The sequence below is a fragment of the Prionailurus viverrinus genome, chromosome A2, assembly GCF_022837055.1.
Source record: "Prionailurus viverrinus isolate Anna chromosome A2, UM_Priviv_1.0, whole genome shotgun sequence".
Classification (NCBI taxonomy): Eukaryota; Metazoa; Chordata; class Mammalia; order Carnivora; family Felidae; genus Prionailurus; species Prionailurus viverrinus.
In genome coordinates, this window is record NC_062562.1 from 139,326,905 (window position 1) to 139,354,049 (window position 27,145).

General features: G+C 37.0%; 1 protein-coding gene across 7 annotated transcripts in view; it reads left to right on the plus strand.

Moving 5' to 3' along the window:
- The window catches only part of CPED1 (cadherin like and PC-esterase domain containing 1), a 268,599-nt gene that overhangs the window by 133,534 nt on the left and 107,920 nt on the right, over positions 1-27,145 (plus strand). For 4 of the 7 annotated variants that reach the window (XR_007150228.1, XM_047849268.1, XM_047849265.1 and 1 more), the window contains 6 exons: positions 1,883-1,953; positions 3,716-3,766; positions 7,236-7,295; positions 8,652-8,835; positions 9,745-9,913; positions 18,635-18,682. Coding sequence is in view for 6 of the 7 variants with exons in the window: in XM_047849268.1 (XP_047705224.1) it covers positions 1,883-1,953; positions 3,716-3,766; positions 7,236-7,295; positions 8,652-8,835; positions 9,745-9,913; positions 18,635-18,682 (583 nt within the window). In the remaining variant the exon portion in view is untranslated. The remainder of the gene's footprint in view (positions 1-1,882; positions 1,954-3,715; positions 3,767-7,235; positions 7,296-8,651; positions 8,836-9,744; positions 9,914-18,634; positions 18,683-27,145) is intronic. The other 3 variants (XM_047849266.1, XM_047849267.1, XM_047849269.1) reach the window with 3 other exon arrangements.

Consider the following 27,145-nt stretch of genomic DNA (forward strand, 5'->3'; position numbering starts at 1 on the left):
GTCATTGTCCTTATCTTCACAATAGTCACCTCCAGCTTTTTCTACTTCTAGCCAATTTTACATACCTATGCTACCTGTAGGGATTAATGACTTCATGATTCCTTTTTTTAAAGATTATTTATTATTTTGAAAGAGAGAGAACAGAGAGCACATACACATGCGCCAGCAGGGGAGGGGCAGAGAGGGGAAGAGAGAGAATCCCAAGCAGGCTCCATGCTATCAGTGCAGGGCTGGTGTGGGGCTTGATCTCACAAACCATGAGATTATGACCTGAGCCAAAATCAAGAGTCGGATGCTTGAGCGACTAAGCCACCCAGGCACCCCTCACGCTTCCTTTCAAATAAAGATCATTTGCTTAGAGCAACAGGGTGAGAAGAGATAAAGTCAGAAAAGCAAGAGTTAGAAAAAGTGATAATTATTTATGTGTGCGCCCTGAGGCTTAGAATCCAGAGGTCCCAACAGAATTAGTGTAAATCTGAGCAAAATGAAAATGTTGCTTACTATCAATATTTGTGTGCTATCTGTTAATTCTCACTTTACTAGAAATACAGTTGCTTTGCTCTCATCATACGCTTTCCATGAAAAATCCACATTTTTAAAACAAATAATTTATCCACAAAATTGCATAAGGAATCACTGCAGGATGCTTTAACATACAAAGCATCTCATCCCATTAAGATACTAATTCAGTGTACGTGCATTTCAGGGTTGTATCTTTTATGAGCTTCACTTAGAGTTTTTGCTTCTATGAATTCAGAGCTATTTTTTTTTTAATTTGGCCTGGCACTCAGTCAACCTTCAACTAAACATATCTAACCCCATGCTTGCTTTATGTTTCTTCATTCCTTGGGAGGAAGGAAATATTGTAAAGTAAGTCCTAGACATTATTATTTTTCACCCCTAATTACTTCACTGTATGTATCAAGGAAAAAAAAAAACACCTTTACAAAGTAAACTGAAATAAAATTATCACACCTTCCAACATTTGCAATACTTTTAATTCCCTGATTCTTCGTAATTTGCTGATGTTTGTATTTTGAATTTTTGAATACTGAATATGCCTTATTCATCTCTTCTCTACCACAGTGCCCAGCACAATATCTGGGACAATAAATATTTATAAAATGTAATTTAACACAGGGCATTTGATTTCATTCTCATCCCTGTGAAGTAAGGCCAGGGCTGTTATCTCTGTTCTGCTGCAGGAGAAATGGAGAATCACAGCTCAGGCCGGGAAAGTAGTCTCCATCATCAGGACCAGCAATTTTTCTGCTGCAGTTTAGATTATTTGGTACCAAACTTGAGGATTTAGAGGGGTATCTGGCTAAGCATCTAGTTATACAACAGAAAACTGAGGCAAACACACTAGATAGAACTAACCCTTACTGTTAAGCGTAGTTAGTGTTTAAGGATAGAAGATGCAGGAAGACATAGGTCATTTTCTGCATAGTACGCTTCTGTTTCTTAGGTTATATGCATGTTCTCCTGAGTCTATGTCTCAGGGCTCCAAGCTTCTCACTTCAAGACTGTGTAATTTTTTCCAAACAAATTCCAGTAAGAATGTGTGTTCCCAAATTCACTTCTGTTGGACCCAGGCTATCAGAGATCGCTCACTTTTGGACTGAAGAGTGACTTTTTGCCCTGGTTTTCTTCAAATGTACTTCTGCTGATTGGAGATGATGAGATTTCCACCCACCTCACTTGAGGTGAGATTGCCAGCTTTGAGGAGTGAAATCCAGAAAGTGTTTTCTTTGTGTTCATCAAAATATCTGTGCCCACACAGGACACACACACACACACACACAAAATAGTGTGTTCAATGTAATTTCCATGAATTGTGCTCATTTCATTGATCTAGATTTGTTTGGCATTGCATTTGCAGGGCTTCTTTCACAGAGGATGAGAACATTGAAAAACCACAAGTGCCATTTGATGCAATTGAAAATAAAAAAGGTAAAAAGATATGGTCTCGCTGATTCCAACATGAAAATAAGTATTGCGTGGCTCAAAAAATACATAAGAAAGTGTTTCGCTTCATTAGCAATAAAAAATGGAAGTTAAACTAGGAAATACGATTTTCCTTCAAATTTGAAACGATTTTGCCTCTTAAAGATAATAGAGCTGGGGAAAGTGTAGGGAAGTAAGCATTCTCATGCTACGTGTGCTAGTGAAACTGAGCAACCTCCCTTAAGGACCATAACAACATATAAGAAAATCCTTAAAAGTTATTCTTGCATCACAGAAATTTCACTCCTAGATATTGAATTTAAGCAAATAATTAAGAATGTACACAGAAGTTTAGTTACATGAGTTATTAATAAATAAAAAAATTAGAAACTTCTATTTTCTACAGTTACTTCTAAAATTACTTATAATACACTTACTTCTACTGTAATAATACTGGATTGGATAAATAAATTAAGTTATAGATTTCCAACAAAATATGATAAAGCCATTCCAATATTGCAGAAGAGTTATTTATGACATGAAAGATGTTTATGGTATATCATTAAATGAAAGAATTGGCTACAAGCAACTTGGGCCTCAGGGAAAACTAATGGTGATTGTAATTTTCTCTCCTGGACTTATCTTTATGTTCTAAAGTTTTCCTTCTAAAGAACATCTGAGCTTTTTGTCATACAAAAAGAAAATGTTTCTAACTTTAAGAATAAAAGATGAAAAGAAGTACTACGTGTCTACAATTTTTTAGAAATCAGAATTTTCCTAGTACAAATCAAGGTTTAATACAATACAGTGGTTCTCAACATGTGTGTCCCCTAGACCAGAAGAAACATCAACATCACCTGGGAAATTTAGATGATTCATATCTGCTGAATCAGAATCCTACTTTTCTGGGTATGAGACCCAGCACTCTGTATTTTTCTTAAGTGTTTATTTATTTTGAGTGTTATTTTATTTTTTGAGGGAGAGGGAATCCAAGCCGAGGGGAGGGACAGAACGAGAGGAGGACAGAGGATCAAAAGCAGGTTCCGTGCTGACAGCAGAGAGCCTGATGTGGGGCTCTAACTTGCAAACCGCGAGATCATGCCTGAGTTCAGGTGCTTAACCCATAGAGCCACCCAGGCACCCCAGCACTCTGTATTTTAAGAAGCCCTTCAGTTGATTCTGAGGCATGCTAAAGTTTGAGAAAGACTGATTCAACAGAATGAAGTGGTAAGCCCAGTGAAGAACTGATTATAGACTGCTACTCTCTTTCTGGTTCCCACCATTTTTTCTCTTTAAATGAATAATTTAAGCATTCTGAGTACGTTTATTCATTCCTTTGTTCCATCAGTATTTACTAAGGAGTTTTTTATAGAGATGTTTGGTTCAATTCAGAAACTTAAGAGTAAATGTCAGTGGAATCAACTGGATAGAATTTCTGTAATTCTAATGATTTGGGATATTAAAGTCATAAAATCATAGAACTAGAAGGAATCTCAGTAGATCACCTTCAGGCAATGGAGACGTTTAGACCATTCATTTTTCTCCCCTAATATTTTCCTATTTGGAAAACTCATTCTTCTGAGATTTGAACCGAGTAACTTCTTTTATTTTACATAGCTTTCAGTTTAACTAAGAAGTGCTTTCTGATGTAATAAGTTAAGTAATAAAATATGTGTTTTACTAAGTTGTGCTGTTTGAGATTAATGAATATGTATTCTTTTTGTTTTGATTAATAGTTTTCATTTTAAATTAACTTTTCTTTTTTTAGCTTCTGTTCCACGAATTATGAGTGAAACCAAAGAAGTTCATTGTAGTAATGGTGAGTTCCAATTAAAGTCTTTCAGTGGCATAACCAATAGTGAGGCATAGCCCTGCGTTGAAGAAATCGTCATTTTCTCATAGTTGGACACTTACAGACTACAATATTAATATTGCAGTAAAATAAATAAATAAATAAATAAATAAATAAATATTAAGTACATTTTTAGAAGTTTCTGAATAAGTTGTTATCTGTCCCTTTTGCATAAGAAGAGCATTTTTGTATCTCTGTTTTTGAACATGAAATATTATGCTCATGTGTTTGTTTAAGGACAGTGACTTTCAAACTCATTTTGAGGAGTCCTTAGGGTATTAAGGCTTTGCCTTGGAGACTGTTCAAGTGGAAACACTTAAGCTTATCTGCTTTATACATTGATTTTTAGGGCTCTCACCACCCCACAGGGATTCCTTTTCTGTCAGATTATTGACATAATGGATAGTACTTGAGTTGAATTTTCTTTATTAGAATTGAGAATTTTTAATCTGCTTTTTAACTTATTTTCTTAAAATTCATGATTTTTTTAAACCAAAGTATAATCAAGAAAAATGGTATATATATTATAGTAATACATTTCAAGTGTTATATAGATTTTAGGATGTAAAAATAATTTTGTTCACCCTGGTCAGCATTATTCCAGTGACCTTGCCAATATATCTAGAGAATATATAGAGAGAAATATAGAAAGAGAGAATATACAGAGAATAAGATATATATAGAATAGAATATATAGAGAGAGAATGAATCTAATTGATCTTTCCAGGATCACAGGACTGTTAAATACCTGAGCTGGATCAAAGCTGGGTCTTCCAATTCTTTGTTTAAAGCTCATGAGTTATCTTAATACTTTATAATAATATGATAGAATAATAAGAGTTTACTTAGCAGGTTTGCTTTTTGAACATATATATTGCTATTTGAATATATATATATATATATATATATATAGTGCTAAAGCATGCACTTAGAAAATTTAGCCTTTCACAAATAAAAAATCTATTCCAGGAAAACATAAAATCTGGAAAAAAATAAAATTTATAGATTAAAGTTTAATTTATTATAAATAAAAGTCTTCCAATTTAATAAAATCTAATTTGTATCTTCTATAATACAATTTAATTCATTATGTTTTAACACTATCATTAAAATTGGGGTAGACTGAGAGGTTATATAATAGTATGGCATAATAGAATCAACAAATACATTCAATTAAAAAAGCAACATTTTAAATAAAGTTTTGCTGATCAGGAAAAAAGAACAGATGTCACTTATGCCCTTCCCTCCCTGCACTTGCCATCCAATCTCTTCTAGAAAAATACATGCAACTCTTGGGAGACTGGTGCCTAGCTATAGTGGGTAAAGTACTAGGAAGAAAACCAGGAGCAAGATTAGAATGCACATTTGGGGGTGGCTGGGTGGTTCAGTAGGTTAAGCTTCCGGCTTCGGCTCAGGTTATGATCTCATGGTTCACGAGTTCGAGCCCCTCATCGGGCTCTCTGTTGTCAGCATGGAGCCATCCTCGAATCCTCTGTCCCTGCAACCCCCTCTCTGCCCCTCTCCCACTTGCTCTCCCTCTCTTTCGCTCTCTCTCGAAAATGAATAAACATTAAAAAATTAGGAATGCATATTCGTCAAGTGCTAGGTTCTGGGGTAGATGCAGCATCAGGAAAGCCACTTCACCTCTTTGGTATTCTATTTTATAATTTATAAAATGAAACAACTGTATGGGGATAATCTCCTTTTTTTTTTTTTCCAGTTCCCAAGTAACGTGTTCTGGAGGAGGTGAACGTGTTAGATAAGCTCTTTAGCTTACTTCATGTTTTTATGTTGATAAAAACTAGTCCTACCTGGGTCCGCATAATTAATCTTCCCACTTTTATGGTATAATTTAAGGTTTAAAAAATAACTTGATGATGCCTCAGAACAGGTGGGATTATCCTTCAGAGTCTAGGCTGTTCTCGTGTTTAATATGAGTTACGATTATCCCTCAAGAGGGCAATAAAACTCTGTGGTTAAAAGGATTCATTAAAAACAACCAAAACTTCAAACAGCTTTCCCAAATATGCTTGCCAAAGAGGCTAAGCAGCCTGCCACCGCCATAGCTGGCACTGGGTTCTCCGTGGATCTAGGTGAGCTGGCCTGAGGCGTGCTGGCCCCGGGGGAAGGATGCCAGTGAAACTCCAGGTGTATCAGCAGCACTGATGATTCAGGTGAAGATCATGTCGAGATAAATCAGCCTTTAAGCAGGGGTTTAGGATGGAGCACTTCAGCCGGAGGTGGAGAGATTCTAATGAAACCAAAAACAAGCACTTGCTAGAATCCTGCTTAAGAGAATTCCTTACACATTTGGTCTCGTGTAGGGCTGAGTGGCAGTGTTATAATGGGCAAGCCCCACTGGAAACTTTCACTGTTAAGTGAAAGTGTGAACTGCAGGGAAATCAACTCTCAGTGACTGATTTATAAAAATATATCATCTGAAGTTAAAGTACGTCCTCTGTGGTTACTGTTTTGAAAAAATAAAGCTTCTACTTGGTTATTCATTTAGCTGGTTTTGAACATAAAAGAGTAATGCCAGTGTTTATGTATTCCCTTTTCTACTTAGGAAATGGTCCTCCCAAAAGCACATTTTATATCTCTGGACTCCAGCCTGCTTAAAGTGTTATGTTAGGTTCACAGTCTCCATTTGAGTCAGATCTCACGACCAACAATAGCCTGTTTTTTACTGTGCTTATCTCAGTGCCTTGAACACAGAATGTGCTGGGCGGGGGGGGGGGGGGGGGTCTTTGAAAAAAAAAAATGAATGCATTATTAATAAGTGGTTGAATTCCAATAAAAACTTATGGTCCTTTTTAGGATGAGATCTAATAATATAATCTTGCCCTCATTCTTTCATTGGTTTCTCTTTTGTCATAGAAATTTCAAAAGTTGACATGATCATCAAAATTATAGATGCAATCCACCTACATTTTTCAGCCAGATCAAATATTTGGTAACAAGTAAAATCAATAAAGTCGGTAGTTTCCCCAATTATTTAACCAAATTGACTAGTCATTTATTTTTTATTAAGACTTTTCCCTACAATGAAATTACAATGTATCTATTGTATTATTATTTATTCCTAATTTGTACCTGAGGAGTTTTTTTCTTTCAAAATCTGGGAAAACTATACAATGTGGGTCAGAAGTACGTAGGGTTGTTTTTTTTTTTTAATTTTTTTTTTCAACGTTTATTTATTTTTGGGACAGAGAGAGACAGAGCATGAACGGGGGAGGGGCAGAGAGAGAGGGAGACACAGGATCGGAAACAGGCTCCAGGCTCTGAGCCATCAGCCCAGAGCCTGACGCGGGGCTCGAACTCACGGACCGCGAGATCGTGACCTGGCTGAAGTCGGACGCTTAACCGACTGCTCCACCCAGGCGCCCTGGGGTTTTTTTTTTTTTCCAATTTCATTTTTCGTTTTCATTCTCATTAGTGCCTGATGGAAGTTGTACTGAGACACAGGCCTCAGAACTGGAGTCCAGACACCCAGAAGGTTGGTGGTTTCCACTGACATGGATTTGGTGGTGCATCCCCGTGTCTGCCAAAGAAATATAAAAAATTCGGCATCGTTAAGTCACAAAGTGCAGGATATAACGGGATGTAACGAGAGAGGAAGACAAGGAAGAGATTGTGAAATGCCTTGTCTGCTTTATTAGGAGCTTGGACTAAATTTGGGAGATAATGAGAAACCATTAAAGAATTGAAGCTGACCCAGAACTGATTGTAGAAAAATCATTGTGGTAACTGTATACAGAGAGGGGAAGAGGCACAGCTGATGAGATAATCTACTTTTTGAAGTTCGGTGGATAGCTTCCTGCAACGAATTCCGTGTTCCCTTTTTCTGTTGCCATGTTGTTAACCGACATTGAACATCTTATTTAAAAGACAAAAGATACTTTCATTTTACCGATTTCTATAAAATTTCTCATTTACTGGAATTTTGTGGACTACTGAAAAGTATTTATGGAGCAAAATACTTATTAATATTTCTTTGAAAAACGTTTGCTAAACTTCTTTTGAGTAATTTACTTATCCCAAACATGACGCAATATAATTTAGCAGTGGCTGGTGTGTGTGCCTACAAATGTACTTTTCTTTTACTCGTCAAGATCCTTTTGTAAAAAATCGGGCTATCGCATGGAAACATATTTTTCAAATGACTTAGAATCAGTGGTATGAAGTAATATGCTAGGTTCCATGACAAGATTGAACAGAGTATGCCATTTCCTTCTCATACTTGAGGGTACTTCCTTACGCTGAGGTGACCTGGGTGGAGTAGGGAGGGGGGTCTCAGGATGTCCTGCTGATGTTTTTGTATCTAAATGTTTGCTGTAATATTGGATTTCACATTCTTCACTCCACCCTACTGCCTGTAAGCTACTATATCAATTCAATGGCAGTTTATGACTCTCCCTATTAAGAAATTTTCCTCATTCCCTGCTGACGCCCTTCTGTTACCACCTCAGAGTCATCATCCCCATTCACCAGATGCTTGATACATGCAGTAAATGTCATGAACGTGTTATCAATCCACTGGTGAGACATTTTCCCGCCTTCTCTCTACCTTCAAACGTATAAGGACTGAGCAAAAACTAACAACTGTCTAATGCCAGCTAAAGTCAACAGCTGTGTATAAGGCAAATTGTACAAAATCTGACAAATAGAAAATTCAGCTGAAGCCACAAATCAAATATGACCAGAGTGCCAAGCAGAAAATCAGCAGTGATCACTAAGTGAATGACTAAGGTTGTTCAAAGGATAATCATATATGAGTTTTCAACATTTATCCATTTCACAGTTGTCTTTTTTTTTTGTTTTTTTGTTTTGCTGTTATTTTTTCTTTTAACAGATGACACACAATGTTATATCAAACAGATCCTCACACATCCACATTTGGAACTGAATCCTGAATTTAACCCAAAGATCAAAGATTATTACTCTGAAGTTCCGTTTGACGTGGTAACAGTGACAATTGGAGCAGAGACTTCTAATTGTCAGTGCAAGGTGTACCTGCACGATCGGGCAGGAACAAGGTACGGGGGGATGTTGACCAGGGCTGAGTGGAGACATAATAATGGGAAGCAGATATTTGAAGCATCCTTTGAAGATTTAGAAAATCTGAAGCGTAAGATCAGTTGGAGAGATCACCAGGGTGTGAAATCCTTTACCTTTCAGGTGTCATGTGGTTAAAAAGAACACATCAGTGCTCTACTGATCTTTTAGCAATATTTGTACCTAATCTTTGTAACAATGTTGAGCAAGAGAGGATCTTGTTATGTGAAATATTAAAGAGACTCATCAAGGGTAGCTTCCTTCTACCCTAACCCAACTCCTCAAGATTTTGAATATTCAGGGAGTGAATAAGCATTTTCATGACAATTTATGAACATGCTAACACTAACTTTCCCAGTCTTGTGGAATTTTTTTCTATCAACCCTTTTGAGAGTCACTGACTCTTTTGTTTACAATTTTGAACAGCAGGTAGAACTTTGTTACATGCCATGTCCAAGGCAAGGAAGATACTCATGTTCCCGTGCTGTAGGGAAAGAAATACACTTGGCATCCTGGGAGCTAAAAGAGTCCAGTAGCAAGAAAAGAGGATTCAAGTCAGACCAACCTGGGTTCCAGCCCTGACCCTACCATGGGACTTTGGGCATAGAGTTGTTTTGAGTATTAAATCAGATAATGTATGACCCTGAGAAGTGGTTAATAAATATGAGTTTCCTTCTCTGTGGTTGACAGAGGACCTGAATTGCTCTACAAGATAACTGTTGGCATACCAAAGTACTATGAAACATAATGAAAACTTTTTTCATATTTTAAGTTTCTTATGAAGTTGTATAGACCTTATCTACTTTTGTATGCAAACTAGGCATGTAATGAATATTGATATATAAATCCATTTGGGCTGAATAAATGTTACTCTCTCTGTCTCTCTCCAGCTTTGCCAACTACCCTCTGGGCTTGGGAATGAACAAAATCTCAATGTTTGTGGCAGATGAGTCTCCAGCACAGGGTGAGACCCTGATCACGTACAAGCTCACCATCTACAGAGAAGATCGTCCAAGTCTGCCCTTGTTTGAGGACTTCTCAGCATGCGGGTTTGTGCAGGTAAGTGAATTCTACATTTGCACTTGGGTTGAATTGGGAGGGATCTGTTAACCCGGGTGCAAAATGCCAAGTGAAAATTGTTAGGAAAAAATGTATGCTTTTCAAATCCAAACTGGTCTCATTTTAAAAGAGAAAGGGCCCCAGCCAGGTATTTAAGATACCTTGCTGCCAGTGGTTTTCTTTCTAGTGTGGTGGCTCCTCCCTACACGTACTGTGTTCAGTGGACTCGTTGTGGTTAATATTGAAAAAAAATGTCTGAGTGCTCACACTTAGTTATAAAATTGCTTTTACATTTCCATTTTAAATTGTGCTGTGTTTCTTGGATTTGTACCTGAACCTACTCTGAAATTTTAAACTAGATTCAGTGGAGTTTATTTTAAAGAATTAGAGGAAAATCTGTGAAGCTATTTTATGGAAGGGATACCAGATAAATGAAATTAAGTTTGCTTGAGTATATATATTTTTCCTGCACGTCCTGCGTCTTAATCATTCCTAAAGGCCGTAGTTTCTCTTGTGAGCAGCACATACCGTTATGTAGCCCTGTTGATGTTGGAAGGTGACTTCTATCCAGAGACTTTATCTATTTTGGTGGTTCTTTCCTCTGTTTCTTCCTTTTGTTAGGATTCTAGGTATAACCTACCACATTTCCTCGCATCATATACCCTCACTGGAGATCCTTCCGGAGAAGTAATAATTGATACTCTTATCAGATCTCCTAATTCACTTAGAAAGTATAATTGCAAATATGTCGTGTCTCAATGACTGACAGCCTGTTGGGTCCACTGAAGCACAGAGGATTAACAAAGGAGAGAAGTAGCTGACTGAGACTCAGTGAGTAGGATGAGTACCATGTTGCCTTAAATGTAGTGGCCAGATAAGTGTTCTCTCCCCCTCTACCCATTCTTTGTCAGAGTGTATTTTATGCTTCCGCTCATCTGGCCTGACCACTCATCTCCAAACATGCTTCCAAATCTAGATGGTGGTCACATATATAACCAGGTGGTACATAAATAAATAAAAAATCTAACTATGAACTTAAGATCGGTGCAATTTGTTGTATATAAAGTATATCTAAATGTATCTTGCTATACATAAATTACGTATGCTGAATGTAAGTTATACTTCTAAGAGCGAAGCATTAGTGGGGAAGTATGTATTATCTTCCAAGACATGCATCTCTTTTCAAATATTATATTCATCAAAAATAAGTTAATTACCATGCAGCTTCCTTAGACAATGGATTATATTAGGAATCTGTTACTATGATAGGAAGAAAAATATTAGAAAATTCTTGTGGGATGTATCCTACAGATGATTGCAGAAAAGTATTTTAGTCATTTATAAGAATCCTTTCCAGAAGGTTTTAATTTAAAGTTTATGTGTGGTCCCATAGCAGTACTATATTTTATAACATGGAAAAGTGTCTAATAAGCACTAGTATTTTTTTAGCCTTCCTTTTACAAACTGTCAAACGACTAAAGAGATAATGAATGAATAATAAGGATTGATTTAGACATTTATTGAGGCATGTGTGGCCTCAGGAACTTGGAGAAGTCAATGGCAGAGGTAAGATTTTCTCACCCTAGGCTCCAGTGATAGTTCTAATCCAGAGATCTTTCCCTTATTTCTACTTTATGCTTAATCTCATTAGAGTCTTGAACTTTCACTGCAAACTGGCACCATAATGATGTTCAGAATACAAAGAGTAAGGGATACAATTTCTGAACTCCTATTAATTCTCAGCTATTCCAGAGTTTCCAAATTAATAAACACATATACATTATGAGACTCATGAACTTTTGTTATTCTAAATTGTTCTTTTTCTTTTTTATCAAGAACCATAGTGCCTTCTCTATATTCTCATGTTGAAGTCTAGAGTCCAAACTATTGCATATTAAATGGTAGACCATTGTGTTTGAATCCCTAAAGCTTACAGGTACCAAAAGAAAGGAAATGAGCTAAACTTCAATTATATTTTGTTGGTTAAGGGGAAAAATTACATTTCTTCTTTATATTTCAAATTAGATTTTGTCCTAATGGGTGCCATTATTAAATTTTAAACAAGCATAAGAGGTGATCTACCTTAAAATATCCAAAAAAGAGTATCCAGTTTGTGGTTAATCAAGCCTCCTAATTTCTCCTTCTAACACTCTCTCACCTTCTGGATATCGACTATTCATTTTAGCTTTTCACCAAAAGACTAAAAGTGAGGAGAAGGCAAATAGAAGGCATACTAGTCAATTAAAAAATCAATCACTTTGACATTTTGGTGAATAATAAGATAATTTAATTAATTTGTTAATAGACATTTTAAATCATTTATATGATCAAATACTGTTAAATACCTGCTTGGCCATAGTTAACTGCTTGAGTTTAGTGTCTATTTCTAATTATACTGCCAGTTGGAATTTGTATATGGTTGCCATAGAGGCAACTCATAGTTTAGTTATTACCAGTGAAGGAGAAAGGGCTAATTTACACAACTGATGGAAAACAACTAGATCTGGTCTGAAGTTTTTCAACCTTGCCCATATTGTGGCCAGGTAATGTTTCATTTTGGGGAGCTATCTTGAGCACGGTAGAATGTTTAGCAGCATCCCTGGCCTCTATCCATTACATTTCGGAAGCATACCCTCTCCAAGCTGTGACAACCAAAAATGTCTCCAGACATTGCCAAATGTCCCCTAGGGGACAAAATTGACCCCAGTTGAGAACCACTGATATATACCAATAACAGGCCTACTTTTCTACTTTCCACTTATAAATCTAGTAAATCTATAGTGGATTTACTCCAAGTATGAATAGGTTAGAGGTAATCCTTCAATGTTGAATGTTGAAGACTCACTCTTATCTTTTTTCATCCTTGTATTTTTAATTATTTCTGTAGTCGGTAATACTGTGACAGCTCTTTATTCTTCTCATTAATTTGCCATCTTTCCTGCCTAATGTAATTATAATCAGAAATATGCATTCAATTATAGAAAACATGACTCTTAATGAAACATAAAAAAGTCATATAACATACCTAGACTGTTATTTCATTTTGATTTACCCATACATAGCATAATGTTTTGCTGTTAGGAAGAAGGATTTAGAAAGTAATAAACTGTTATTATGGCTGGAATATGTCATGCTTTGGAATTAATAAAATATATTTATGTTCTAAGGAAATTAAAACACATATGGGGAAACATTTCTTTTAATATCTCTTTCCAAATCAAAAATTTTTGACATGGATAACAATACAGCATCCACAGAAATTGATTTGTATAAATGATCTATGGGCTCATACACATTTTGCCCCCAAAGTGTTGTGCCAGAATAGAGCCATAAATAAAATCTACAGAAAGGCCATAGAGCAGAAGTGTAGGAGACTACGTTTCAAGGATCCATTTGTTAGAAACAGCTTTCATTTTAAAATAAATTACAATTAATAAAGGGAAAATACCAAGGAAAGAAAAAATTTCAGCTTTTGAAAAGGATTTGTCCAGTATTTAGCTATAGATTTAAAACTGGCATTTGCGGCCTTATTGAAAAAATTAATTAGTGATCTATATGCTGAACTATTAAATGATGTGTAAATGACTCCAGTTACAGCATTTGGAAATACTTTATAATTTTCCCATCTATATTTGCACTTATTCTCGACACAACGGTTACAAAACAGCTCATGTGATAACTGTCTAATATTTTAGCAAATACCCATAATAAAAGAATAGAAGAACATTTATCAGTGACTACTTAAAATGCCTTTGTTCATTTCCAAAGTTGTAATACCTATTAAATACTCATTTTAGTGATTTTTAGTTACCTTGCCTACCCCAGGACACCAGAAAAAAGTGATTCAGTTTTTCAACAATAGAGCCTGTGTTGTAGTAAAAGACTCCCAACTAGCAACTGTTTAATAATTTTTCTGCTATGCTCTTTGTTCTTACAAATGTGTCATGTACTGTAGGAGATACAATAGCAGCAGAGGTGGGAACAATGCAATATTTATAGAACTTTTATTATATCCCAGACACGATGCTAAGCACTTTACCTTTTTATGTTATTTAATGTTTTCCACAACCTTAAATGCAGGTGACAATTGCCCCAGCCTTTGACAGATGGAGAACATAAGACTTTAAAACATACAGGGTACATGGGTGGCTCAGTTGGTTAAGCATCTGACTTCGGCTCAAGTCATGATCTCATGGCTTGTGAGTTCAAGCCCCACGTAGGGCTCTGTGCTGACAGCCTGGAGCCTGCTTCAGACTCTCTCTCTCTCTCTCTCTCTCTCTCTCTCTCTGCCCCTCCCCCACTCACGCTCTGTCTCTCAAAAATAAACATTAAAAAAAAGTTTAAATAAATAAATAAAACATATGTAATTAGTAGCAAAGGCGGTGTTTGAATACAGGTCTGACAGACTTCAAACTGATCCCCTTAATCATTACTCTGGAATGCAGAATCTGAAACTTTTATTATACTTATAATCTAATTAACCTCTTTAGGAAACTCATTCGGCCAGAATGTAACCTGTTAAAATTGAGTTAGCTAAAATTTGTTCTCATGGTCATGTACAATGATAATTTTTATGATGTTCTAGAATCACTGCAAAATTCTGAGGTCTTCATAATCTCTATTTTGATGAGAAATGTTATGGAATCAGAATCTTCCCTTCCATAGAGTATCTATTGGAAACATTTTAGAGCTAACACCTAATATTTTACCAGACACCATATATATCCTAGTATCAGTATCAGTCTATCTTTATTGGTCCCAGTATTTAAATCAGGTCTAATATTTTACATATTGGAATTAGTCAGACTCCTATTATTTCTACTAATTGCTAAAATGCTTTCCAATTCATAGGCAATAAATATATATATATATTTATATATATATATTTATATATTTATATATTTATATATTTATATATATTTATTTATATTTATATATTATATATAATATATATTATATTTATATATTTATATATTATATTTATATATTTATATATATATACATATGTATAAAATACCTGATTACACATTAAAGCAGTTAACAGTTAATCATTTTTACTATTTGACACAACTCACTACTTTATTGTTTCTATTTAAAACATCCACAATACATTTTTGCAGCACTTAAAAAGCCCTTTGTCCACATAAACTTTATCCTAGTGAGAAGAATGTATTGTGGAGCTGACAATTTGACAATACTTCAATGATACATTCACCAGTGTGAAAGGACCTTACTTTCATACTCTTACTTACACAAACCTCACACAAACAGATAAGATTCCATAAGTGATTTTTATTATCTATCTCACCCCACTCCTTCTAAGAGAAAAATTAAGTCTTAGGCTATTTTTATATTTTTATATTCATTTATAAAGTTATGTATTTATTTATATTTATATTAATTAATTTATATATTTATATTTAATTTTAAGGGTTTTCTATTTTGGTGATATGTCTCAAAGGTATTAAGAACAGGCCCTTCAAGGGTCAGTTTCCACCTTCAGTGATTTGTCATGATAGCTCTCTGCCTTATTTAATGAGTGAAAATTAATAGGTTCCTGAATCCGTGAATAAATGCTACATTTAGTACTCACACATGTAGAAGAGAATGTCTTCATTGTAAATGTCAGAGTTTTCTCTTGTGCTATGAACAGGATGAAAGTCCCTTTTGTCCGTCAAAATTATTTTATAGAGCAAATTTTGCATCTTAGCAAATTATGTCAGGCCATTTTCCTAACCTAGTGGTTAAAAGCCATAGGGGCACCTGGCTGGCTCAGTCAGTAGAGCATGTGACTCTTGATCTCAGGGTCATGAGTTCAAGCCCTGTGCTGAGCATGGAGCCTACTTTAAAAAAATCATAAGTTAAAAGCCATGGACTCCAAGGCTTATGACCATAATTGCTATCAGGGAAGCCTGGGTTTCAGTCCCACCTCTGCTTCTAACTAGCCTAATTTGCTGTATCTCCTAATGCAAAGCATATAAGCTCTCTAAACCTCAGTGTCCTTATTTTTAAGAATAAAACTAGTAATGGAACCTATCTTATAGAGCAGTTCAAAGTATTCAACTAGATGACAAATGCAAAGTTTTATCACAAGCCTCGTACATGATTAAGTAGTCAGTCAGCATTGAATTAGCATCTTCATCATGATCGTGACTAGCATCATCATCATCATGAAAACTCATTTTGCTCAGAAGCACCTCTAGGACTTACCTGCAGTTATATAGAGAAGGAGAAGAAGAAAGAAAGATAGAGAATAGCAAAAGAAGTAGAAGCCAATAATAGCGAGGATACTGGAATTTGAAAGGAATCAGGAAGAACTGTTTGGGAAGTAGAGAGGAGAATGAGTTACCTGGGCTGATACACACAGTTGTATTCCAGACGTTCATGAGTCCTAGGCACCTTTGCCTTCATGGACCCCTTCTTTCATGAAAAAAATACTTAAAATTATATTTTTCAACTGTGTTGGTATACTCACATGAATACATACATACACACTTTGAAGAGTTGTTTTTTCTTCTAATTAGACAGGATATTAAAATATTTTCTTGGGCTCCTAAAATTAGTACTATGTGCTGTAGGCATGGTTCCCATTATGCATAATAGAGAAGTTGGCCCCACTTTCCTTCTTCACTCTAAAAGATGTATAGCAGAGGCATCCATAGCATTATCAATGACCCGGGCTGTAGGCATTCTTTCAAGTTAAATGCTCTTGACTTAAACTTAGCCCTTTGCAGGTGTTTTAGGTTCTGTGCAGGGACTGAGAACACCTTTACCAGGATTCTTCAAGAGCCTATGTAGCAGCAAGGGGAGTGAAATGTTATTTCCATGAGCCGTTCGCACACACCCAGACATTTTTACTGCAGTAGCCCCCTCAGTGGCCAGTAAGCATTCACATACATCCTAGGCTTGGGAGTTTTTATTTAGCATTCAGCTTTTTTAAAAAGCAAGTGAAGATGGAGAGGGCTGTGTTCTTTAGTTCATGATCTGTTTGAGTGCTTATATAAATTATCTTTCTGAGTTGGTGAAAAAGAGCTATGTTAAACACTCACCTCATGAGTTAATATAACTTATGGTCAGATAAATTACCACTTAAATAAAAACTTTTGCTCAGCACATCTGTTCTCCATGTTTCTTTTCCAAGTCACATCTGCTTCCTTTGCAAGAAGAAACAAACTTCTACTATCATTAGTGCAGCCGCACCAATACAGTGTGGAAGAGAATGAGATCTTCTTGGCTTCAACATCCAGAAGTTTCTCTGAGTACAGTCTTCTGTATACGTACACTCATTTTTGTTTGAAGTTAACGAATTAGTCTTCTGATTTCAAAACTTCACAGGGAAACAGAAAAGAACGCTGGCAGGTCTTTAAATAAAATATTCTGTTAGAGTAACCAGATTTCAAATGTGACATTTGAAACTTTGAAGGAAGCTGTGGCTAAAAGCGAAGCAGATAAATGGGGTTTCTTTTTTGATAACTCCGAATCCTAATACCCACTTCTTTGTAGGCTTTCATTGCTCCAAAGGGCCCCTTGAGCTTTTATCTGTTTCTCCATTTCTTCCCCATTTCTGAAGTCCAAACTAACTCTAGCAAAGGTACACAGCAAGATAGTGAGGATGGTGGCAAGAGAGGGGAGAGAGCTTGGGTCCTGGATTAGGCATTTAATAGATTCTTCTGTCCCTACCAAACCAAGCCTAGAATATGACTTACATTAAAAAAAAATTTTTTTTGGCCCAACAAACAACAGAGTTTGGCTACGTATAAGACAGCTTAAGGGCACCAGGGTGGCTCAGTCGGCTAAGTGTCTGACTCTTGATTTCGGCTCGGGTCATGATCTCAGGGTCGTCGTGGGATGGGGCCCGTGTTGGGCTCCACTCTGGGCATGGATCCTGCTTGAGATTCTCTTTCTCCCTCTTCTTCTCTCAGAAAGTGGTTATAAGTTGTAGGTAATGGTGGTCCTGGAAACATGGGGAAAATTAATAATATGTCACTTGGACTCTTTATACTGTCCTCATTAGTCAAAGCTATTGATGTGCTTTCTCTCATCAAGCTATAACAAATTGTTTTTTGTTCAAAGAAAGGTTGGCCCAAAGGCTTAATTAGGTAATGCAAACAAAATTTCTACATGCGTCTGACCAACTGTAACATTTCCTTCAGTAGGTATGTGTTGTAGGAACAAGAATAAGGGATGGGGTATTCCTTGCAGACAGTTTCACCGATTGCAGAACTACAAGTTAGTTTGACATATGTTCCCTGAAGGCAGAATTAGGACACTCTACAGCCTGACATATTTAACTTCTTTGGAAAATGATGCTAATTTGTCTTTTTTTTTTTCCTTTTTCATCCACATCCTTTTTTTAGGCAGGACTAATGAGTTTAAAACATTGAACATGACCTCATTCTTCAAAGCAGACCAGGTCTCTCCACCCCAGTGGCCCCCCATCTCTTTAGGATCTCATTCTTCAGCAATGTGGGGCAGACTTTCACTGACATTCCTGGGTTTTTACCTCGTCCAACCACCCCCTCCCCTGACCCAAATGCTTGAGAATGATTTTTCCAGACCTCATAGGTTATTTTAAAGTTAAATTACTGATAAAGTTAAGAGACCCAGATTTCAAAGGTTTAAGAATCACCAAGGAAGGGAAAATTTTTCTTTGAAGTGGAGTAACTTCTCTTAAATACTTTGATCAAAATATTATTTGTGCTGTCTGAATTTGATTCACAGCTCACCACTTACGTGTTGGAGAACTTGGACCAGTTTCTCATCTGTCAGGTAGGGATATAATACTACTGATCCCATAGAGTGGTTTTAAGGAAAAACTGAGTTAATATAATTAGAATTTGGAATAATGCTGGTGCTACAGACAGAGCTCAAAATACAAGTTTGCCAAACATAAATAGACAAATAAAATGTCTTCAGGTTGGTATAAGAGGAAAGTTTAAAATAGGCTTTTTAAAAAACTGAGGTCTAATAAACTGAATTGGAGATTTTTAAATTCCTTATATTTAAGTTTAGATTTAATAAGATATAAAAACATGAAGGCCTTTGCAGAGCAACCACCTGTGCTAAATTATACAATAAATTTTATGGTAAATGTAATAAAATGAAACTTCCAGAATTCAATGTAAAATTCGTCCTGAACGTGTTTTAAAATTGATAGTTGCACAACAAATTTTGTATGCCATCATGTTGGCAGTCTCATAGACTGAGAACTAGAGAGTTACTTCACAAAAAGAGGAGAAATATTTCTTTGCCAAATGCTGGGACATCCTTCACAGATATTATCTGGCGGATTACTTTAAAGGTGAGAAGATCAGTGTTCCTGCGCCATTTTTATAATGAGCAGCCAAGGACAAAGATGTATGATACCTAAATGTCATCAGACGGAAGGTATAACTATAATGTAATTTAATTTTTTAGTGTATATAATTTTTTTTTAAAAACCACTGTCACTTTTGAAAGCCATCACTTCAAATGACAATAAACGTATTCACACCTGATAATAACCTAAATGAGAAAATATGTCCCATCATGTAAATCCACATCATAATTTCAACCCAAACTGCGAAACTCTCCCCGACTTGTTTAAAATCAGAGTTTGCTCCAAATGCTAATACATCTTCACAGATTAGAGATTTGTCACTTTTGAGATTATTTAAAATGCGTAGTATCTAACATTTTTGTAGGCCTTACTGTGTGCCAGGTCCTATTCTAATTGCTTTACATTCATTAGCTCTGTTCTCAGCACAACGTAAAACACTGACAAGACAGATACTTTGATAATGCCCAATGATTTCACAGATGGAGAAATGCCCACAGGGACAATTACAAGTAGCAGAGCCCGTTTTGGAACCCAGGCAGCCTGGTCCCAGAGCTTTGCAACCTACGAACAATGGGTTTTGCTACTCATAAGCTCTGCTGTTAGCCGCTATATTCCAGTCCAAAACTAGATTGCTGAAATAAGTATATGGTTTCCAAAAGACTTTGGCCTCAAAAGTTAATTTGTAGGTTATTGTTTAGAACTTGTCATTTTTTTTTCTTTAGAAGCAAATTTACAAGTGAGGCTAGGTTACAGGGGACCTCCAAAAATTCTCCTAATGTATGATATTTAATACAGCGAGAAGGCTCCTGAGGAAAGGGACAATTATGCTGGATTTTGTGTGGATGAAGGGCTCCATGGCCCAGGCCATTAATGGGGAAGATTCTAGTAGAGGAGAATATGAGTAGCTGGTATGTCTCTAGCGGAAGGATGGACCAATAGCTCTGTGGGCAGCAGGTATACTCATTTTAAGGTTATTCGTGAATCTTGTATTTCAATGTTGCGCTAAACTTCAGAGTTGGGGAGATCTTAAATATCCAACCCCTCATCCTGCATAAGAATAAACTTCAATAACTTGCCAACATCCATCCTTAATAATTTACCAAGTTTCGTTGCCAGTGAGTGGCAGAGTAAGGATGAAAACCTATGGGCTGGTTATCAAACCTTCTGGCAGTTAGTCGTTGTACCTCGTGTAAAAGAATCATTGGAATCCAGACCTAGACATGTTTCCCGAGTTGTTGAGCCAGCTCCATATCCTTAAATCTCCAATGCAAAATTTCTCTTTCTACATGTATTAAATGAACCATCAGTTGCAAATTTGCTGACCACTCTGCTTGACTAAAGAGATCCCTATTTCTTCTTCAGAATATGTAGTCAGTTATTCCATACCCTTATTTGTTAAGTCTTAGTAGCATCCTCTTCATGTAACAAAATATAAAAACTATAAGTAAAAAAGTTTTTATTAAAAAAGACATTATATTTAGAGGTAGTTATAAATTGTCGTTTAAAAAACAATCCTTTTTGAGTGATGTCTCCAAAGATGGGACTTACTTTGGTAGTCTGCAGATCTTCAATAGCCAATCGACATATACATTTGTCTACGTCAGTGCTGGCACTGAATGAAAAAAATGATTCATGCAAAGCCCCCAAAATAGCATGCACTGCCTAGGACTCTCTGGCATCCTCTTTCCCATGCTAAGTCCATCTGTGATCACGCTAACCCCTCAGCCTGGCCCACAGCCCTCCTTGCCAACTGGCCACATGCTGCTGATGAACAGCCTCTCACCCCTTTCATAACCAGAGCACAAATATTAGATGAATTTCCTTTGAACCTGGCTTCCTCTTGGCTCTTAATATAGTCTGGCTCTTTACAAGAAACACTCTGGGTTCTGGGAGCCACAGATTCCCTTACTAATCACTATTTTTTTTTCTGGATAAGCAAATACCAAAAGAATTCTTACACATCTCCAAGGTATTTGATACATGTATCATGATTGGAAACGGTGTCCCATTTCTTAAACATTTAATTAGAATCTGTCACTGCGATATGTGCAATATTAGCTATCTAGCCCTTAGAAGGAGTACTAAGGTTTCTCTGTATAATAATAATAATATTGATAATAATAAACCACAGTCATTTTTATTCGATGCTTTTCCTGAGCATCTATTTCCTCAGTCACCTTCATGTGTAACTGACCAGACAATAGCCAATCCATATTTAACTCAACTTAATAAAATAATATGCGTTCCATGTTAAGAGGAAGCGTCTGAAAGATTATATTCTTTTTAACACCATTATCCAGTAAGAACACTTTTAACCATAATAATAATAATTTCCAGCTGTCCGAAATCCTAAAAGTAAAGCACCAACCCCCCAAATATATTTTGTTATTGAGACATGTGTAAACAATTATGAATATCTAAACCATACTGGCTCTGATTTTCAGACTCTCCAAAACTGTAGGGGGGAAAAATGCTTCTAATAAGTATGTTGATAGACATATCCTACTTCAAAAGTTGCTTTTGCAGATGCACAGAATAAAGATTTCACTTTTTATTGGGTATAATAACAAATGCTATAAAGTTTAAATTTCACATTAAAAATAGAGGAAAAGACATTGCTGCAATTCATCTTTCTAATTTGTAAAAGTCAGATTCTTCAAAACTGCCCCAAAGATCCAAGAGTAGAGAGTGATGATCTCTTTTCAGCGAGATCCCGCTTCTTGAGAGATCAGAGAGGCCTCTGACTTGATCAAAAGTTTGTGTGTGTTTTTCACTTTTTGTTTTGTTGTATTTTGCTTTTTCAAAAACAAAGTACATGGATTCATTATGCCAAGGAAACATCTGAAGTAACATCCATGTTTAAGTCTTAAAATGTTTAAGCTTAAATATATTTTTACATAAAACTACTTCTTATTTTTATTTTTTACCAGAAGAAGCACTCACAGCATCATTAAAATCCTTTATTTATTTATTTATTTATTTATTTTCATTTGAGAGGGTGGGAAGGGGCAGAGAAAAGAGAGAGAGAGAGAGAGAGAGAGAGAGAGAGAGAATCTTAAGCAGGCTCCGTGCTCAACCCCACAATCCTGGGAGGCAAAATCAAGAGTCTGGCGCTCAACCAACTGAGCCACCCAAGCACCCCAAATCCTATTTTAAATACAGCGGATTCCTCTACCCATTGGCATAGTATTGTTCAAAATAGTGAAATCATTGTGGATATATTTATTATGACACTATGGTTGTCCTGGGGCTTACTCTCTGTCTCTCTGCTACCTCTTTGCCCCCCTCTCTCTCTCTCTCTCTCTCTCTCTCTCTCTCTCACACACACACACACACACACACACACACACACACACACATGCACACACACAGTTTCTCCAGGCCAAAACATAGATCTTTGATCACTTCTCTTAGCGCAATGCCTAGAAGATTCTTAATTAATATTTACAAAATTAAGTGACACTTCCAAGCTAGATACAAAATTAAATATATGTTCTATTTTTAAAGCTATTATGCTCTAGATCATATGAATAAGACTCTTTCAAAAATGTTAAAATGCATCGTTATATTCGTAGCATCATTGTATAATGATGGCATCATTCCTGTCCCTGAAGTTTACCAAATAATTCAGTATCTAAATTCTTCATGTTTTAGTAGAAAGAAAGCCTCCTTGTTAGCCTCAGACTTTCACAAACTCAGCAGCAAGAGAGGTATGAGGGCATTGAGAGAGAAGAGCTGACCTTTGGAGCTTGTATTCCTTGTGAGGGAAGGCTACCTCCTTCCCTCTGCTCCCGAGGGGTGAAGGAAGAGGAGTCCCCAGTTTCTCCTCTCTGAGATAATCACCTGTGACATTTGGACATGACTTTAAGAAGGAGAGAAAGATGCTTGATTACCTGTTTGGATGTCTGCTTCGTTTGCAGGGCTTGTAGAATGGCCTTGTACTACCAGAGAGGGAGAAAATCTCTCTGAGATACTGCCATTGGTGAAGGCCACAGCCTCTAGAATCCAAGCTATAAAATGTCAAAGAAACTAGGTTCAGAAGGCCTAGTAGGGACCCAGCATGGGACAAAAAATGTTCCTGAGACTATAAGTATGTCAGGATACACTGGAAAAGGTAGCTGAGACCCTCGAGTCTCCAGACAGCTGCTTCATCATCAGGGCTTATTTGAGGAGACCCCCATCTACATCAAAGGTAAACAATGAGCTAGATCAACAGTGATGACCACTGAAAAGGAGATCTCTTTCCCCTCTCCTTCGTCCTATCACAAATCAAGAGGCGTGAGTTTAGGGAGACTGTGAGAGAGTAGGGCCCACCCACTACCTCCAACCTTCCAATATTAGGTTTCTATTGCTGTATGATGAATTAGCACAGATTTAGCAGTTTAAAACAATACCCATTAGCTAGTTCACAGTTTGGTAGCTCAGAATGCCAGGGAGAGTATGACTTGGTTCTCTGCACAGGGGCTCAAAGCTGAAATCAAGGGATTTGTCGGGCTGAATTTCTATCTGGGGGCTTGGGGGAAGCATAGGTTTCCAAGCTCATTCAGACTGTCACAGAATGCAGTTCCTTGTGGCTGTAGGACTGATGTTTCCATTTCCTTGCTAAGAGTCAGCCAAGGGCTGCTCTCTGTTCCCAGAGGCTGCACACATTCCTTGCCATGTGGTTCCTTCTGTCTCCTGAGCCAGCAATGGAAGAATCTCCCACACTTTGAATCACTCTCAGGTTTTGTCTCTCTGTCTTCCCTAGACCTGCATTTAATTTCCCTAATTTAGGGTCAACTGATTTCGGACATTAATGACATCTGCAAAATCTCTCCATAGTAACACCTAGAGTAGTGTTTGTTTAACATTTTTAAAAACATTTTTAATGTTTATTTTTGAGAGAGAGACAGAGCGTGAGTGGAGGAGGGGCAGAGAGAGAGGAGACACAGAATCTGAAGCAGCTCCAGGCTCTAAGCTGTCAGCACAGAGCCTGACTCGGGGCTTGAACTCACGAACCATGAGGTCATGACCTGAGCCAAAGTGGGATGCTTAACCGACTGAGCCACCCGGGTGCCCCTAGAGTAGTGTTTGAATAAGTAGAGGAAATGTATATACGCCAGAGGATGGGAATTGTAAGAGCAATCTTAGAATTAAATCTATCACTCTCTCTACACGTCATAAACTGTAGAGGCTACAAGTCACTTTCCTGCGGAAAGCTGTGGATCCAATATGAAATTAAACTTTTAGTGAATAAACCCAAGTCTTTATAATGAAAATGAGACTTTTTATAACTGGCAGTAACTAAAGTGTAATGATATAGGGCTTTAATATCATTAAGGGAGTCAGGCCCATTAAGAAAAAGGGTAGTTCAGTCAATGGAGTGTGAGAGTAGTAGTTAATGCAAAAAATAAAATTACTACTTATTTGTAACTTCCAAGCTGAGGCTCTTCAATCAGAGCTATTATGCGTGATTGGAATAAGCTCGTGCCGTAGAGTGGTCTATCATAATAAATGTCCATATGCCACATACTGTTCTTGGCACACCTTATCACTTAATGTACATGATAACCATAAATAATAGACACTATCATCACAGCAAACAAGGGAGGACCTGGGACTTAAATTCATGTCTATCTGGTTTTAAAGCTCATGGTATTAATTCTTATGCAATAAGCCACTCTTAAACTACTAAGTTACTTTTACCCCAGATGACAAATGAGGAAACCTGCTTAACCATAAAGTAAAATGCCTGTTATCAGAGCTTTGGGTATCTTTCATAATCAAATCATGTTCTGCCCCCCAATAAATTCCAGTAAGCCTAATATACAGAGTATGATTAGGATTCCAAGTGTCTGTTAGTTCTTTTTCCAAGATTAGCAGTTTCACTGCATTTTGTTTACATTCCTTTGTTTGCTTTTTACTTAAATGAAATAATTTCAGAGACCTGGGACAGACCTCACTGACCACTTATTTGGGTTGCAAACACAAATCCTTCCAGAGGTGGGTAAAATATCTGATAGAATTAGGCCAAAAGTGAGGCAATAGGAAGTGGCATGGACTCGGGGCGCCTGGGTGGCGCAGTCGGTTAAGCGTCCGACTTCAGCCAGGTCACGATCTCGCGGTCCGTGAGTTCGAGCCCCGCGTCAGGCTCTGGGCTGATGGCTCAGAGCCTGGAGCCTGTTTCTGATTCTGCGTCTCCCTCTCTCTCTGCCCCTCCCCCGTTCATGCTCTGTCTCTCTCTGTCCCAAAAAAATAAATAAACGTTGGAAGTGGCATGGACTGTGGCAAATGGAAGACATATGCCTTGTTAAAAGTGAGGAGTAGCCATGCAGCTCAAGATGATTGTTGCCTTTTTGGAATTCTGGCTCAGTAGTGTCAGATCTTTTGAGTCTTCAAAAGCCATCAAATTTATGGATTTTAATTGGATACCTCCCAAATTTTATATACTGGTAATAATTTTTAAAAAGGAACCAACCTTCTGTCAGCCAAACAAATAAATAAAATTTTTGTGATCAGATTCAACTCACAGTCCATTAGTTTGTGTGTATTCTGATGTCACCCAATTCAGTCATATTATAAATGATAAACTTAATTGGTAAGGGAAGTCAGAAGGATGAAAGCTGAGAAGAAAGGTTAAATGGTTAGAACAATTTATATTACTTGTGTTAAAAACCCAACTTGATGTGGATTTTAAAATAAAGGGGATTTGCTAGCTGGTGTAACTGAAAAATTGAGATTTTTTTTGGCTTTAGTTGGAGTTTGATTTAGTACTTAAATGATGTCCTTTGTTTCCTCTTCATCTCACTGCTGTGCATTCTAGTTGTTGCTTTTCTCTCAGACTCCACCTGGGAACCTTTGGGCAGTGTGGGTCCTCTTCCATGTCTGCACTTGGCTATGGCCATACTAGACTTTATATCCTCAGATCACATTCCTAGGAGTTCTTGAAAAATCTGCACAAATCTCATCTCTGATCAGATTTTCTGCCCTATTATTTACTTTTTATTGAATTAAGCCAGTCTATCTCTACAGCTGGTAAGAGGTCAGTCTTCCAAAGCTCATAGCTAGCTATGGACAAGAATCAATCACCAAAAGAAATTAGGAATAGTCTTTCCAGAGAAGATGGATGCTAGGAAGCAAAGAACAGATTCCAAACAAGGTTCATCTTCTTCTGTGAATACTTCTTCCAGGTCCTAGGACTTTAAATCTAAGATGGCTACAAAATGCCTACCTCCTGTCTGAATCCTCGTCATGGATTCCATCCACTTCTCTAGTTATATGTGAACCACTTTTACTTAGATAATTCTCTGTCACATTCAACATATTTAATGTCAAATTCATTATTTCTTCCCCCCTCGCAACTTCCTACAATCTTCCATCCGTTAGTCAAGGATCTTGAGTGCAAGAAATTGAAATCAACTCTGGCTAACCTAAGCAGGAAATGGACTTACTCAAAACATATCTGGTAACTTACAGAATTGAGCTATTGAGGGAAAACTAAAGAACCAGAAAATAGGAATCAAAGGAAGTTAAAGAAGCCACAGACAATATCACACCATGAGAAACATCTGGTCTGGATGCCACTCTTGGCCCCATTCCTCCTGCTGCCTCTGGACACACTCTCTGTTCCAGATACTCCCTCTTCCAGAAGCTATAGGCTGCTGCTTCTGCCACTGCTTCCTTCCAATAAATGAATTCAAAACTGTCCCTTCTTATTTGTATCATTTGCTCCAAAATCAAAGTCTTGGGGTGGGATACGCAGTTGGACAATTTAGGTCCTATGTCCGTGTTCAGTTTGTCAAATAGATGGAACAGGAGTATCTGTTTTTCATTGTAGAAGATTCCCGATAATCAAGAAAACATTGAGTAATAAGTGGTGAAAAAAATGACAAATGTCTCCAATTCTTGTATTTTATTGAACCTCACAATAGGAA